Raw genomic sequence first — 16,860 nt, forward strand, 5'->3', positions numbered from 1 at the left:
ATCGGGAGGAAGCTTCATAACACCATGATGGTCCTGTCATGCATGTTGAATAAGAGTTAACAAAATTGCACAAGAGAACTAGTTGCTTAAAAACATTGTTAACTCCTGACCTAGAGAAGCTATATCTGTAGGTGTTACCTCGCACAGGTTTTGTGGGTTGGGTTTGGTTGTCTGAGTCTGAAGCCCAACCTTGGATATGCACAATTCCTAACTTTATCTGCATGCCAAGAACCCCACCACCATGCCATACACTAGCTTTTCAGAGACTGCTTTGCTCTGTTCTAAGTTTAGTTTGTCCCAAACCTATCCCATCCGTGGTGTCCTCCATACTGATGAATATTTAGTAGGAGCCTCTCAGAACATCACTTCTTTGTCCTTCATCTTCGCATACATGAGTGGTGACCCCTGGCACAAGGACATAGAATAGACACTTATAAATGAATGAACATTTGTAAGGGAATAAACTTTTGTAAATTGTTTTTTGAAGGTATAGTTATTTCCAGGGAACTTTCTGTGGACATTTCTAGGTTAAAAGTTGCATGGACTGAATCCAAGCCACAGGAGCCTTTTGTATGAGTTTACATGGTATTGTGGATGTTTTTCAAAATAGGGGGATATTTATTTAACTTGACACCAATTCTTATTAAAAAAAAAATAAAATAATAAAGGAAGCCAGGGTGGCATGGCACCTATTGTCCAGTTTGGACATGGCATTTGTGTCCAGTTTGCCAGTCACCATTAATGTTTATCTGCCCGTCTATATTTCTGCATGGCCCACGGCTGGTCCTGCGTTTGTGATTCCCACTGTAGACAGCCAGAACACTTCTCTGAACTGGTAATGAGAGCATTTCTCAGAGTTGTGTGAAGGTAGCATCATGCCCACCATCCCTGTTTAGACTTTAAACAGACAACTAGGTAATAACTCTCGGTGCCACATTTTCCTAATGGGGATTGTCTTTCCTCGTCTGCTCTTAAAGGCTCTGTCTTCAATGGCTTCATGTATCTTGTAATAGTTTTATTTCTTCTGTTTCCAATGATCATGGTAAGTGTTTCTGCCTTGTTAGAAACCGAGCCACAATCTCAGCTACCTATTTACATGGATCTTTTAGAAGACCATCTCAGCAGTAGCATATAAGTTTTACTCTTTTCTATCCCTGAAAAGTATGACTTGAATTAAGTCAAATAAGCCAAAATTCTGTAGACTGGGTAGATTATAAACAACAAATTTATCTCTCACAGTTCTAGAGGCTGAGAGTCCAAGAACAAGGCACCTGCTGTTTCAGTGTCTGGGGAGAGCCTGCTTCCTAGCTGGCCATCTTTTTGCTGTACCCTCACATAGCAGAAGGGTAAAGGAACTTTCTCAGGCTTCTTTTATAAAGACATGCATCCCATGACCTAATCACCTCCCAAAGGCCCTAGTTCCCAATACTATGACATTGGGGGTTAGGATTTCAACATACAAAGTTGGGGGACACAACCATTCAGACCGTAGCGCCCATCTTGAGGTAACTGATACAGGTTTGCTTCTGAGCTCACCTCAGAGATTATGATTATTTGTATACTCCCCAAAGAGATGACTGTGTGACAGTTTCCCCTTTCTTGGGCTGTGATTTAATTCCTTAAGTGAGTAGAGTAAGCTATTCTAAAGATGTTGTAGACAACAGATGTCTTAGTAGGTGAAACCAAACACAGTGAGATTGAGTTTGCATGAACTTGGCAAGAGAATGGAATTATTAGAGGCCTCTCATATAAACCCCAGTCTCCACAGCCCTCTTTCCCAGATATTCCAAGGGTTTTTAGTATTCTGTGCTTAAAGGATAGTCCTTTAAGCCCGTGGAATGATGCCTGACACAGTGACCGTGCCTCACTAATGCCCGCACGAACAGTAGCAGCCACTCAGCCCATTGTGCACGCTATATGGACCAGGCCTGATGCTGACTGCTTAATATTAACTCATCGTATCTTCAAGGAAATCTACAAGGTAGCGTTCATTGGTAGTCCCATTTTATACTTGAGGAAACTGAGTCTGAAAGATATTAAATAGCTGCCCAAGGTCACATACCTTATGTGGCAGAGCCAAGGTGCCTGGTCAGTATTTGGTACTAGAGAGTTGCTTTACATCTTAAAAAAAAGGAAAAAAAAGAAATGTTAATATTTAAAAAAAAATAAGGTAATTAATTTTAAAAATTGATCATTTAAAATAGGTTGCTGTCCAATTAGGTCTGCCTGAGCCCATGAAAGATGGTTAGTGCATTTCTTTGTGAGAGAGTACTTTCCACACCAGAAAGCCTAAGCTGGTCTTTACAGACCAGCAGCTGAGCACATGTCCAAGGAATGGATGAGTGCAGTTTCCAGTCTATAATTGGTGGGGTTTTTATCTGATTGACCCATCAAATTAAGTTGCTTGCATTTCAAAAGAGAACATTTTTTTCCCATTTCTTTAAGCGTCAGTGTGCTATTCCAATGTTAGCTCCTAGCCATTTCTGAAGTCCAACAGTATTATCCACTTTTGCAAAAAAGTACCTTAGCGCTTCAAACTTGTTTGAATAATTTGAGGATCTTTCTTTTCCTCACTCTGTTATAATTATTGTTATTGTTGTTATTTGAATAATTTATTTATTTTTTTAATGGCTATATCTTTTTCTGGGTAAGAGCCCCAATTTCTTTTAATTGTTTTTTTTTTTTAATCAGAAATTTCTAGCTAAAAGAACAGTTGTGAAATAAGTTACAATTTGCATAAGTTTATCATCAGAGAAATGGAAAGGTGATAAAGGAACAATGGAGAATGTGTTTTTCTGACAATAACACATTCCTAATATTTGGCTACAAAACGAATCGTTGACATATTTTTAGACCCAGGAATGTACAGAATTACATGGTTATAAAACAGAAACATTTCCAATTGTTGACTTATATTATCAAGTGGTATAACAATGCTGAATTCTAAGAATGGGAAAAAGAAACCAAGTATGGAATGAAATTGGAAGAGAAACCTCAAAATGAAGTTCTGGCAGGATGAGGGGGCCCATGTCTGCCAAGTAGTAACTGAAAGCTGATTATGATGGTCATATTATGAACTGCGCAGAAAGAAGGAGGTTGTTGATTTTGGTGCCTTAGATACACAGGCAACTGGATTTTTTTTTTTTTTTTACAAAGATACAGCATTCCTTTTTGGTAAAGAGCACCTCATTAAAGTGTAGACAACAGAACTTTTAAGCCTACTCTCTTTAACTAGTGTCAAGAAGAATGAGAAATTATACATGAGTATTTTTTTAAAAAAGAAAATTAAAATAGAAAGGATGCATCATACTCACTGATTCCAATAAATGGACTGAATTTCTTGGCTTTTATTTTTGCAATTGTTTATAATCTCACTTAAAAATATAGTAAATAAGTAACGGTAAAGTATTTTATTGTCTAACACACTGAGAGACACCTGATAAAGACACAATGCCTTACGTGGTTTCAAGCTAATGAGGCCCTGGCTGCAGAGATATCCCGTTTCGTTGGTAGAGGGCGCTCTTGTAAAGAAAATATTGTCCTGTAGGCACTGCTGAGAATCTCGCCCAGCTCTGTGATGTCAGCGTCACCATGGAGATCTCATTCCACTGAGAGGGGAATGGATTCCACAGTCCTGCTTTGGAAATGTGTAAATAGCAGATGTTTTTATTGCCTTTGTTTGAATCTCTGCCCTTGCAGAGCTACTCAAACCGGAAGCTCAGAGGAGAGGAAGTCCATATTTGTCGGCTCTGAGTCTTTTTCTCTCTGCAGGCAGCTTAGTCTCCTGGAAGGATTGTGTGTAATGACAAGTTAATGGAAAAGATATGAATTCAGATTTCACAAAAGAGAGTCACAAAACTGATTATTTTTTTGAGTCAAAGAAATAATTAAACTTCCTTTAACAAATTTATTAGACACTTTTTATTATAAACTATAAATATACAACATATGTGGTAACTATTATTACAATGGTTTTAACTGAAATTTATAATACATAAACATAAGGGTACATGTTTCTATGCATTTGAATGGACTTGTTTTCCTACAGTTTGATAGTTAAGAGCCTGCATTTGAATTCTAACTGACCCGGTTCCAAACTCCTACTGATCTTCTGTTAAATCTGGCAAAATTTTTTAATCTGTAAAATAGGGATACTAATAACATCTAACTTTTGCCAAGTACAGTCTATCTCCTTCATAGCAGAGAGGATTAAATGTACTAATGTATATAGAGAATTAAATGTAGTAATGCATATAGAACTATTTTTGTTGCTATATCGCCAGAGGAATTTCCATCTTTTCTTCATGTAATTACTGTGGTAAAACATACTAGAACCAATTCAGAAACTGATAACTAAGAAAAGTTAAGTAACTTGTCCAAGTCTACATAATGATTATGGCAAATCTGAGCTCAGAATCCAGGTATCCTGATCCCCTTTCAAGGGCTTTTTCCAGAACATCTGGCAATGATAATCACCCATGTTTTTTGAGATACAGTGGGTATGGCATTATGCTAAGTACCATTAGAGATAAACTCTGATGCAATAGATGGAATGGTTTTTATGAGGTTAGATTTATATAATAACCATAGCACTAGTTTAGAACTAAAAACTGATAGAATATTAAGCATTGTATGCCATAAACTGATTAACTCCTTTATGAATTGCATGTAATATGCATGCAATTTCCTTTCTAGTGTGGGATATTTTGACAAAGGACAGTTTTCTCAGAGGAATACCAATCTCTGGTTCCCACTAAACTGAAAGTTGGTGACAGGTCCCAAGAGGTCCTGAGTGAAGACAATGGTTCATAAAACTCTATATACCTGTAATAGCAGGTGAGTCTATTTGCAAATGACTTTCACAGCGTCATTTCAGTGGAACCTGAAGGAAATCAAAGGCATGACCATATTCTAGCTTCATGTTAGCAACTCCTGCCAGCTTTGCTCCTATTCCTGGATACTAATTAAAAGTATGCTTTTCACCCAAATAATCATACTAGTAAAATCCCTATTCCCAAAGCAAAAAGTGGCACCCATATACTCCATTCTATCCAAATTCCACTTAGGAAAGAAAGAAGCCTGTTGCTATAGTGCCTAGGAGCTATGTACTGATTTTTTTTCTTTTTAATTTTATTTGTTTATATAGGCATACCTCATGTTATTGTGCTTCATTTATTGCATTTCAAAGATCATGTGTTGTTTTGTAAATTGAAGGCAAGACGCTCCACCAGCCAAAATACGACTCGCTTTATTGCGATGTTCTGGAACCAAACCCACAATATCTCTCAGGTATGCCTATATTAGGTATACATTTGTTATACTTATTTGGGAGTAAAAATACATTTGGGCTAATGAAAATAGCTAAATTTTATTGAGGACATATTCTCTTCCGATTCATGGTCTTAACTCATCTAATCCTTAAAAATAATTGATATGATAAACTGAGGCACACAGAGATTAACATCTAAGTGGCAGAGCTGGCTTAATTCAGATCCCAGGCTTTGACAACAGGCTGTGCTCTTGGGAAATTGTGCCAGAGCAGATGTCTCCATTGTGCCAAAGAATCTCACCCAACAGGAGACACTGCCTCTGCCTTTAATAAATTTAGTATCTTTTTGAAACAGGACACATTTCAAGATAGTTGACTGGGGTTTCCTGACTGGCCCAAGTCAGTGGTGGTGGCAGAGCAAGGACTGTAACTCAGCCACCTGACTCCAGGCTCATGACAAAACCACTGGCAGCTAATACACGTTACTCTCTGCTGGATTACTAATTCACTACAGTGTGATGGGAATTCTTTGGAGTGTGAGTCTGTACACATATGTACTGGAAAAAAAGAGGCGAAGAGTAAGGGCAGTCATATTCTCAAGGCCTAGAACAGTGGCTGGCAAATAATAGGTGGTCAATAAACATTTATTGGATGATCACTAGGGGTTCAGAGCAGGGGTGAGTCACTTTGGATTCGAGTGGATGGAGAAGCTAAGGCTTGAATCTTCACCTGAAGCTTGAGTCAGAGGAGGGACTTGAATAGGCAAAGAGTTAGATAGGAGGGAATCCCCAATGGAAAATATTTCATACCAAAAACAACACTAGTAAGAAAGAAAAAGTCCTTTTCTGAGAAGAATATGTAAGTAAAGCAGACAAGTTGGAGAACGTTTCAGGTTAGAGCATAGTCCATCCATCCATCCCTCCATCCATCATCCATCCCTCCATCCATCATCCATCCCTCCATTCACCTACCCATCCATCCATCACTCACCCATCGATTCATCATCCAATCATCCATTGTTCATCCCATCCATCCATCCATCCATCCATCCATCCATCCATCCTCCATCCAACAAGTGCTTTTTAAGTATCAGGTGCCATGTCATGGCTAAAACTACTGTGGACTTGAAAGGTAGGTTGAAACCAGGTTTTGAGGAGTCTGGAATGCAAGCTGAGAAGATGAACTTAAACTTGATGATGATAAGCTAGTGAAGAGAAAGTTTGGAGAGAAATTTTGAAAATTAACTAAAAAAGAGTAGATTGAACGAATTAAATAGGATGGATTGGAGAGAAAATCCATGAGAGGGAAATGCCAAGGTCCACAGGTAAGAGGATAAGATCTGGACTGATGTGGTGATGGGGGAGAGGGTAGAAGGACAGGACAAGACCTGGGTTTGAGAGATGTTGCCAAGGCAGAATCTACAGCCATAGTGACACGCTGGAGAAGAGCGCTAGCTGATACCACCAACTCTTCTGGGGGCAGGAAAATGATGATGACACAGGAAAGCCTGTAGAGGGAGCCACTGCTCCTCTATAGGTTGGACATCTCCCTTGTTTCAAACTTGATATCTCTGCCTTTGCATCTTTCCTGTCTCTGATGTTGATGTATGCTTCCAATACATGATACCTACTGAGCGGAGATTTCATGAAAGAATAGATCAACGGTCACAGTGCCATTGTAGCAAGGAGTGTGTTTTTATCCATAAATGAAACATTTTTTTAAGCTGGTTATCACAATTTTGAGAACCTCAAATTTACAAAGGAATAACACTGTGTGTGTGTGTGTGTGTGTGTGTGTGTAAAATTATATCATTATGCCAAACATTGATTTTACATTTCTCTACCATTTCTAATCCTTTGATATCAGAATGTATAGTAATACCTCAAGGAAAAGTCTCAAAGTATGTTGGCCTAGAAAAAATGGGTTATGAATGCTCCTCTGTGAAGCTTTTATGTTAGATGGAATACACTGCAGCTACCTCTAGGTCAATGATAGAGCGTGAGAACACGGATGATTGAAGTGTACAGATTATCAGATTACCCTACATCCATCTTTATTGTAACCTTGTGTTGAAGGCTCCTTTGCTATCAAGTCTTTTACCAAGGCCTCTAACAAGGAGCAGTTTTATAAATTTGCATTTCATCTACTGACCATACCCACCTTCTCTGGTGGGAGGGTGTGAACAGGGAAATGGCTTAATCACGCCAGAGCAGAGCACAGAAAACATCCCAGTTTCTGACAGTTCAACAAATTCTTTGATTTCAGTCGCTGAAGATTGAGAAGTAAATGAATACATGTTGCTTGACACTGAAATGAGTTTTCCTTGCCCTTTTGTGCTGGGCGATGACAGTTAGTTTTCCTGAACCATCACGGCATCCTTTTATGTTCTTGGAATTCTGGATTTGGAAGTAACATCAAAAGTTCATCATGTTTCATTTCCCACTTCCCAACAGAATTATACGTAAGCTGTCCAAGCTGAATCATTGTGCATTATGTTATTTATGTCTCAGGCTTGGAGGATGGTCATTGGTACATGATGGAAAGCAGTTGGCTGGCAGTCTGCTTATGTGTGTTCAAGTTTGGTTAATTTGTCCACTTCGTAGTAGGATAAAACACGCACACATAGATGAATGTGATCTGGTTAGCAAGCTCATGTTCCAAAATGCAAATGATGGGAATATGTGCAAAGAAAGGACAATTTCCTTTGGAAAACAACATTTTATAATCTATCAGAGATTTGCCATCACATCTTGGCACAGGATCTGGCCCAGAGTAGGCCCATTGTAAATGTTTGCATGTGTAAGAAAATTAGCAAGTAAGTATTTATCAGCTAGAGAAATATATCTACCTAGGAGGAGAGTGGATAACGGCTCTTTCCTTTGTGTGTTCGTAGAGGTCTTTTCCCCTGTAGCTGCCCGCACAGCACCAAAACGAATGTCGTCAAACACTGGTCCATATGACGCAGTATGAGGAAAGAGTCTCAGAATGAAATAAGTTTGGGAAGTACTGGATCATTCTATCTCCTTTCTGGAGTTGTGTTGTACATTAGCAGACTAAGTGTTTTGAGAAGACCAGAAATAAATCTGCTTATATTGGATAAACTCAGTATTTTCCAAGTCTATTTGCACAAAACCTACTAACCATTCACACTTTAAGAAATGCTGCTTTTTAAGGTTAATTGTTCACATTTTTGCCTGAGGGAGAGACCCATGTCTTACTCATTTTTGTATGTACAAGCTATATGCTAACTGGCATATATAGGCACAACACAGACTCATTCAGGTAAAATGAAAATGGCCTGTAGGGGGTTGGTTAGGATGATACCAACGCTGACCAAAAAAGCTGGGTGGGGGTGCTGTGTCATGAATATAAAGGTAAACAAGGTCACAGTTGGAGTCAGAAGAAAGAGAGAAATAAAATGGAGAGTGGGTTTTGACTGTAAAGGGCCTGTTTATAATCTAAGTAGAAGATCAGAGCCTCTGACACCACTCTTGAAGACCTCCAGTCCATCTTCCTTGATGACTACGATGGCCCTCGTACATCCCCTGTGATATCAAACTTTTACAGACTGAATAAGCACTGAAAACTAGGCATATACCTCACTCGTACTTAATACTTATTATCAAAGAGTTACAGAAATTTCATTCTTAAAACTTCAGCCAATTGATTATTTGGAAATAAGAGATTGTTTGGGAAAACTATCTAAAGCCTACACATCATTGCCTCTGGGGACTCTAAAATAATGCTGTGTCCTCCCAACTTACTACTATAAGTCTTACAGCACCTTTGATGTGTCAGGGTAGTGCCACCAAGGATTGACAAGGAGTAGAACCCCAAAGAGACTTGTAGATGAAACTGCAAAGAAATAAGGGACAAGCTGATGGTAAACAGGCCAAAAGAATCTAACACCCATGGAGGTTTTGACGGTGGTCCTCAGATATATAAGGGCAATGCTATTTAGAAAGTCTGTTTCCTGTAAGTCTGAATGGGTGCCTTCCATTGGCTGCTTTAGGATGTGCTCCAAGTGGTCAAAGAAAATTGAAACTAGATAGAAATCAGCAGTGTCCGTGGTGCCTTGTATTGGCCTTATACACATTGGGGACACAATGTTATGTCACGTATCCAAAGAGCAAGATGCTTGAAATTATTCATTTTGAACACATTTACTTGAAAAACGCCATTTAACTCTACATGTTCTTATTGGAGAATAGTAAGTTGAATAAATATCAAAAGATTATTTTAAAACTTTCCTTTTGCGTGACTACAAAAAGTTGGGCAGCGTGAGCATTTCCAAGTTGAGCGTAACTGGAGTGGTGGACGTACATTTGCCATAGTCTACATATCTAAATCTCAGCAATAACTTACTTTTTCTATTATGCCTCTTATGAAAGTTTCCATTTTTGTTTCAACTGGAGGTAGAAGGGGTCTAAAGAAAATCATTATATTCATATTACGATACAACTATTTTTCTTCTGTAGTTACCCCAAACAGCGCTCGTCATGTCCATATTATGGCATCCGTTACTAAAAAATATATTTGTTGCTAAAATCACATGCTGACTTTTATTGCTATCAAGGAATATTATGTTCAGAAGAATAAAGGGGCACTCCTTTTCCACATGTGGCTGCGTCCCCTCTATTATGAAAATAAAGAGCTCTTACCTCCTAGCCTATTGATATATCAAGTAATAAATGTGACAGTTATCGGTTCTATTTTCCTTATCCCGTCTTCCTGCACAACTGCAACGTAACATGTTTCTTACTAGGAACAGATGCTGGAGCCCTTCCTTTGAAATTCCTCTGGAGAAGCTGCCCTGATTGCATTAGACAGGAAGTGGCTTCATGCAGATGTCGACTTGCTGGTGCATTGTTGTAATTGCTGTTCTGCTGACCCCTTGCTGAGTGCCATGCTTTTCTCTTGTAGGTGATGTGCCTTCAGGACTTTTTTGGTGACGATGACATTTTTATTGCATGTGGACCGGAGAAGTTCCGTTACCAGGATGATTTCTTGCTAGATGAAAGTGGTAAGGAAAAAAAAAGTTCAAAACCAGGGGAAATTTGAGGCAGCTTTCCAAAATGAGCTGCACCAGGCCAAGGTTATGTCAACTCTAAAGCTACCAAATCAGTTTCAGATCCTCACCCAGCATGTCTTTTCCATATCTCGAATTTCTTTGATTTTTTTTTTAAATATAAAAAACAGATGAAATGATCATTGGAAAGGTTAAATCATTTAGAAGAGTAAATCATAATACCAATGGCTAATTTATAACCATGTAATAACTAAATTGATGTTCTATAGAAGACCATGGTGTGGATTTCTACATTTTTAATTGTATATTTTCCTCAAAATTTATACTTGAGAGATTTATAGTCATAAAATTATCGAATATGCTTCTAGACACAATTGTCACATGTCCTCCCTTAGTTCCTATCTGGGAAAGTGGCTTGGTGTCCCTTTTCTTTTAAATACTTCAGAATTTGATGTCATTAACATCTGTGAGTGACCAAAAAGAGGAGGGTAGCTTCCTTCCATTAAAAATGAAGTGTAAAGAAGGAATAGTTGGTAAAGAGGGAGAGACACACCTTAGGAAATGAATGTCAAATGTTGTGACTTCAAGAATGATTTTTTTTTTTTGGTATAAATCACCGCTGAATCTTAACAGCAGCACAAGAAATGTTATTGCACTGAACAAAGAGGCCTTCCCTTGATAATATTACTTCTAATTTATTTAGGGACGTTGAAGTGATAATGAATCTTTTGCTTAGATGAATGCAGATAAAACCAATTAGTGAGCTTTTGACAAAGTGGATGGGAAATACTTGAGCACTCACATAATAGGATAAATGAAGCAATGGAAGGGTCCCGCTCGAAAGCTGCTGATAAATGTTCACAGAGTATCTATATTATATGCATGTACCCATATGTTACATGCATTTTAACATACTGCAGTTATTTCATTTTTTAAAAAATGACGGGGTGTGTAGGGAGGGATAAGAATAAGAAAGATTACCTCTTTATTGTGAAAACGTCAAATGTCCAATGAAAGTGTATATAGATGTGTCCTTTGAAGAGATTGAAGTTATTTTGGTTCAAAAGTTGTAACGGAAGAGTGGTTTGGTATCTCTTTCCCTCTAAATAAGTTTTCTCTAAATACCTTCCATCTTTATTCTGATAGACATGCCTTTTGGGGGCAAAGATTTATATAAATATACCACACATAGAGTGTCCCCTGGGGGTCTCTCCCCATCCCACCCCTTCTCAGGATAAGGCAGCTTCAAGTGAGTGCTAGGAGCCAGGCAGAAGAGCTGACAGCACAGTTTTGAGAAAAATAAACTGCCTTGACTTTCAATTTAAAGAAAATAGCTCCTTCTGATACAATGGTCGGCGAGACCAGATGCGTCCTGAAATGAAAGTTTCATTTGTTGCTTTGATATGGAAAATAGCCTGTCAGACTGGAACTGCAGTACGGCTCAGTTTCACATCAGCAGAGTGGGCCGGGGTTGCCCAGCCCTCCGTCTGGGTCGTGCGGCCTCGTGCCCACCTCCCCTGACTTGGTGAGGCCTGGGGCTGGCCTTTCCTTCCTGACAATGTGCTCTCAACCCAGGATACTGCAGCCTGCTCCACCTGTGATGACCGGCGGGCAGACTTTCTAAAATATACAACAGAAAGATGCCCAAAAATCCCTTATGATTTCCCTTTAGAATCCTTTCTCATTAAAAAGAATGCACACAGATATCTATCTGTCTGTCTGTCTGTCTATCTATCTATGCACACACATCCATCAGGACACCTTGCCCATCAATGATGGTGTAGCCCTTTGCAGGACCACTTCTAACTATTTTAGAGAGAAAGTGAGAACTTAACATCCTTTCCCCTGATGAATATACCCTGTTTCTTGAAGTGAAATACTTTGCTGAGTAACAGTGTCCTCCCCCATCCTAAAAGAAACACGTGGATTGCGGGAGGGGGAAGAAAAAGAATCTAAATTGGGATTTTACTTCCTTGGATGAACTTACCCTGAGACGAAATTCACACATTAACAACTGCAGTTTTCCTGTGGCTTGTACGGCATGTTCTAGTGCTAATGTATTAAAATTTGAATCTTTTAAAAAGTGCTCTGAGCATGCTTTAGCCCAGTTTATCTGTACTTTGCTAAATGGTTTTGTACATTGAGGCTTCATTTGACCTGTTCCGTTGTAGCTTCCTAAAAGGAGTGTTGGCAGGGGGTGCAGATATCTTCAGAATCAATACTCACACGGGGCTGTGCTTGATTTAATGGCCCCAAGAAGTGGCCTTTTGCCACAAGGCAGCGCTTTTATTTTATCTTTCAAAATTAACCCAGCTCCCAGTGTGTTGAGGATTAGCAATAATACATTCCCCTAATTACTGCTGGGAAAGCTCCTGGAGATTGCTCTGAGGTCTTATCCAGTGAGCAGTATTGCCCTGAAAGACATATATTTCATGGGGTTACATTGGAGCCAGATCAATATTAGAAACTGTGAGGGGCCTCCTTCTTCCCCTAAATTTTCCCATGGAAAAAAACATGCCTTCCTGTTTCCAGCTCAAAATGTAACCGTTTTAGCAATATCGTCATCAATGAGTGGAGTCTTAGCACCTTTGAAAATGGTGGATACAGCACTATATATAGAGACAGGCCAGCAGATCCTTCTCCCGCATGGCTTGCTGTCTAATTTAGAATGATGAAACATAGGCAAGGGAAATGCCAAGGTGGAGGCAGGAAGCTTAAATGGTCTTGCTTATATATTGATGATAAACTGACAAATTTGTGATTTGTTGCCATTAAAAAGTGGCAGGATTTTGTTGAAAAATGCCTACCTTGCCCCTGGGAGGGACAATTAACTTCCTGGTGATGAGCCTGTCACAGGATGTCACCTTCTGTTCACCCCCCAACCTCAAAGCCAATGCCCCAAACTTGCTTGGCCAGCTTACCTCACCCCTGCCAGGCCGCCACCTGCTCAGGAGCTTAAATGCCCGCCATCCCTTCTTTTTTTTTGGATCAATTCCTGAGTGCTCTTGACCGTGACGTGCTCCCTTCCTTCTTCCATGCTTCCTTCTGGTTTCTGGTTCTTGCCCGCAATGGTTGGTGTCCCCGGCTTGTGGAAGCCTCACTCTGTTCTCTGCCTCCGTCTTCACATGGCCTTCTCTTGGTGTCCAAATTTCCCTCCTCTTATAAGGACACCAGCTATTGAATTAGGGCCCACCCTAATCCAGCATGACCTCCTCTTGACATGATTACATCTGCCAAGACCCTATTTCTAAATAAGGTCACATTCCCAGGTACCAGGGTTAGGACCTTGACATATCTCTTGAGGAAGCGCAAGTCATTCCACCACAGATGTTGTTTGACCTTGTCCGCGTTTTATTTGAACTTGAGTTACAAGTGAACTCGTTTCTATTTGTTTGTTTTGACCTGTCTTTAGATTTGCACAGCTAGAGCTTTATGTTAATTAGGAGAACACATAAACAACAGAGCTGTGACAAGGTCGCCCCCTCGTCTGACCTTTCATAGATAGGGTCACTCACCTGGTGTATCAGAGGAATGCTGTAGGATGGTCTTGAGGATTTCAGCAATGCATTTGACAGGCCCCCTCTTGAAATCCCTTCGACTAAGATGAAAATATATGGTCTGAATGCTATAGGCAGTTGTGTTTTTAATTGATTGAACGGCCCTGTCCCAAAGGTACTGATTAATAGGTCAATGTCTAATGTGCTGGAGGAGAGCTCTGTTAGAGAGCCCATGGTGTCCCTGATGAAAGGCGCGATTTGTTTGATGAGAGTCGTACCTCAGGGTCCTGCCTGGGGTTCTGTATCATTTAGCCTGCTTAGAAATGCCCATTCGAGAAGCTGATGGTGTGTGGATGAAATCATCTGGGAGGGAAGCTAAAGTGGCAGAAGACAGGACAAGGATCCGCAAGGATTTTAACAGGACAGATTATATCTAAGCAGATGAACTGTATTGTATAAATAAAAAGCTGTGCTCTAGGGATTTTTATTTTTTTAAAAAAAGTCCATCTCTACAAGCTTGGTTAAGAGCAATGCAGTTTTAATAGCAGCACATGTGACAATTACTTTTAGTTGACTGCAGGCTTACTGTGCGATGTGGCTCCTTTGCTGTCTGTATTGTAGGCACATCATCTATTATTAAACCTGTCAGCCCCTCTGACTGAAGATGGCAAATGTTGGCTGAGACAAAAAAATGAACATGGTTATTCAAAAATCACAAAACTGGTATAGATGTATATGTTATAAGTGGGGTATAGAAGAAATTTAAATAATTGAGCTTTCATATGATTTTTTTTAAAAATAAGTTTATAGTGTGTGTACTCCTGAAGTTATGAAACTTTAAAACTGCGCTGAGACTTTCAGGATACTATGTGTGTGTCCACGTGCATGCGTGAGCGTGCGTGAGGGCACAGTGTTCTGTCTCTGCGGAATTCCAGTGTAGCTTCTCTCTGCACCAGACAGGCCCATCTGTTCTTGGGTATATGATTCTAGAAGGGACATTTCCTCGGCTTCTCTTATGGACCACCATGGTGTTGGGTTCCCAGGATTCACTTGGTAAATGTTTCTAGAATGTTCCATCCTGACCACTTTCCAGGGACTCATGTCCTGAATGACATGAGACAGAACCTGCATCAGGCACCATTCACCACAGGATCCTGATTGCTTTCCCCAACTCTGGGTGATAAACAAACAGAGTTAGAAGCTAGCATACTGGAAACAGCATTGGATTAAGTTTGGAAGACACAGGTCTAGTCCACGCTCCATGTCCTACTTGCTGTGTGGTCTCTATATCTCCATGCCTGCTTCCTATTCTGTAAAACACCTTTTTTTCCTGGGTTGTAATGGATCTCAAATGAGATAATAAATGTCAAAGCACGTTCAGAACTGTGTTCCTTATTACTTAGTGACTGATGTTAGTGAGTGACACCTCAGCTGAAATATACCTCCTAGTGGATTGCAGCTGGACTCAGTCACGTAGATTCATTTGCAGGGCTTAATTGGAGGCAGATGTCCCTAAGATTTGCTTTTGGTGCTCTGGAGGACCTAAAAGCGATTATCTGTTGCTTTCTTCTCAGTCTCAACTTTTATTCTTGTGGTGGAGTTGAGAGAGAACTAAGGGACCTTTGAAGAGATTCACCCTGCTCTGGAGGGAATCTCTGGAAGATTTAAATGAAGCCACATCATTTAGAACCAGTCAGACTTCTACAGCTGTCAGTGTTTAGGAGTCCCAGCCCTTATGTCCACGTTGATCAGGGTCATAGGGATTTTTACGGCCCCACTGCTCCTCTCTGGGGCTGGTGATCCTGGGAAACCTCAAAGGCGTTGGGAACACTGGGAAGTTGCTCAGAGTTGGATAAAGACCAGGCCTTCGCACAAAGTGGTTTTTGAGTTACTGCTAACAAAATTCATTCTTTCATGCATCCATTTATTTATTCAGTAAACTCAGCTAATGTACCATGTGCCAGGCAATATGCAGGGCACGAATAACTGTAAATAGTAACCCTTACCTGAAATATGACCCTTCCTATGACTTTTATTATTACTTATGTCTAAAGATGTCCAAAGGATGTTAGGTACTGAACTTTGAGAATACAAAATGTTGCATATTGCTCTTGTGTGTTTTCTCTCTTTGGAAAAATATTACGGAAAAATGACTAATGGGTCACAAGACATTGACAATTCTTTATAGATTTAAATTTTAATTGGATTATATGGCCAGTTTAAATTGAATATGTGGGCATATTTCTTTAAGATGTGTGGTGCTTTATGCTGAAATAGTTTGTTGTTTCAATAGATGTTAATTCTAGGAATATACAGTTCTTATTTCAAAAAAATGAGAGCTATCTTATTGAATAATTGCCGAGTTCTGTGACATTTCATTGTCGTATGGAAAATCTGGTAGGATCAGTCCTGATTGCATTGATTTATAGAATGCAGCCTGATGTATGAAATAGAGGGTTTTGTTTGTTGCTTTTGAGTTTCAAACAGAGAACTCATTGGCTAAAGTGTTTTGCTCTTGTTACCAAGTTCCCATTTCCTTCTTAGCAGTAGAAAAACCACAGGGGTTCTGGCGACTTTCTCCATCATAGCTACGTTTTAGCTCATGCATAAATATAAAGTTTCCCAGAACATAGTGATTTCCCCCCCATTTTAATCCACTGCCAAGCTATGGAGACATATAGAGTACTGTACTTCGGAGACAGAAACTCACTCAAGTGCAAGCTAGTTCCTTTGCTACAAACAGAATGATTTTCTGCAGAGGAAATCAAGCCATTGTCTAACACATGCAATCTTTTCTTTACTCTTTCTCTTTTGGTCCTCATGGGCTTCTTTTTATTGTATTCAGTAACAGTGACACCTGAATTGTTGAGATGGAGAAACCTTACAAAATATAATATTGCAAATGAGTCCAGTACACTACGGGTCTTGGAGCTCATGAATTCCCCTCCGTCCCAATATAGAAGTCCCCCCCACAGCGCGGCAACAGTTGTTTACCTCTTCCCAACGAGAAGCCTCTGTTTTGGCAGCTTCCAACTTTATGAGAAGGCCAATTCCACTGTCAACTA

At 39.7% G+C, this 16,860-nt stretch overlaps 1 protein-coding gene across 3 annotated transcripts in view; it reads left to right on the plus strand.

The window, feature by feature from the left end:
* Nucleotides 1-16,860, plus strand: part of DCLK1 (doublecortin like kinase 1) — a 315,147-nt gene that overhangs the window by 146,854 nt on the left and 151,433 nt on the right. For all 3 annotated transcript variants that reach the window (XM_033103776.1, XM_033103774.1, XM_033103773.1), the window contains exon 4: nt 10,193-10,292. In XM_033103776.1, the coding sequence (XP_032959667.1) occupies nt 10,193-10,292 (100 nt within the window). The remainder of the gene's footprint in view (nt 1-10,192; nt 10,293-16,860) is intronic.

This window comes from Rhinolophus ferrumequinum, chromosome 4 (genome assembly GCF_004115265.2).
Source record: "Rhinolophus ferrumequinum isolate MPI-CBG mRhiFer1 chromosome 4, mRhiFer1_v1.p, whole genome shotgun sequence".
Taxonomy (NCBI): domain Eukaryota; kingdom Metazoa; phylum Chordata; class Mammalia; order Chiroptera; family Rhinolophidae; genus Rhinolophus; species Rhinolophus ferrumequinum.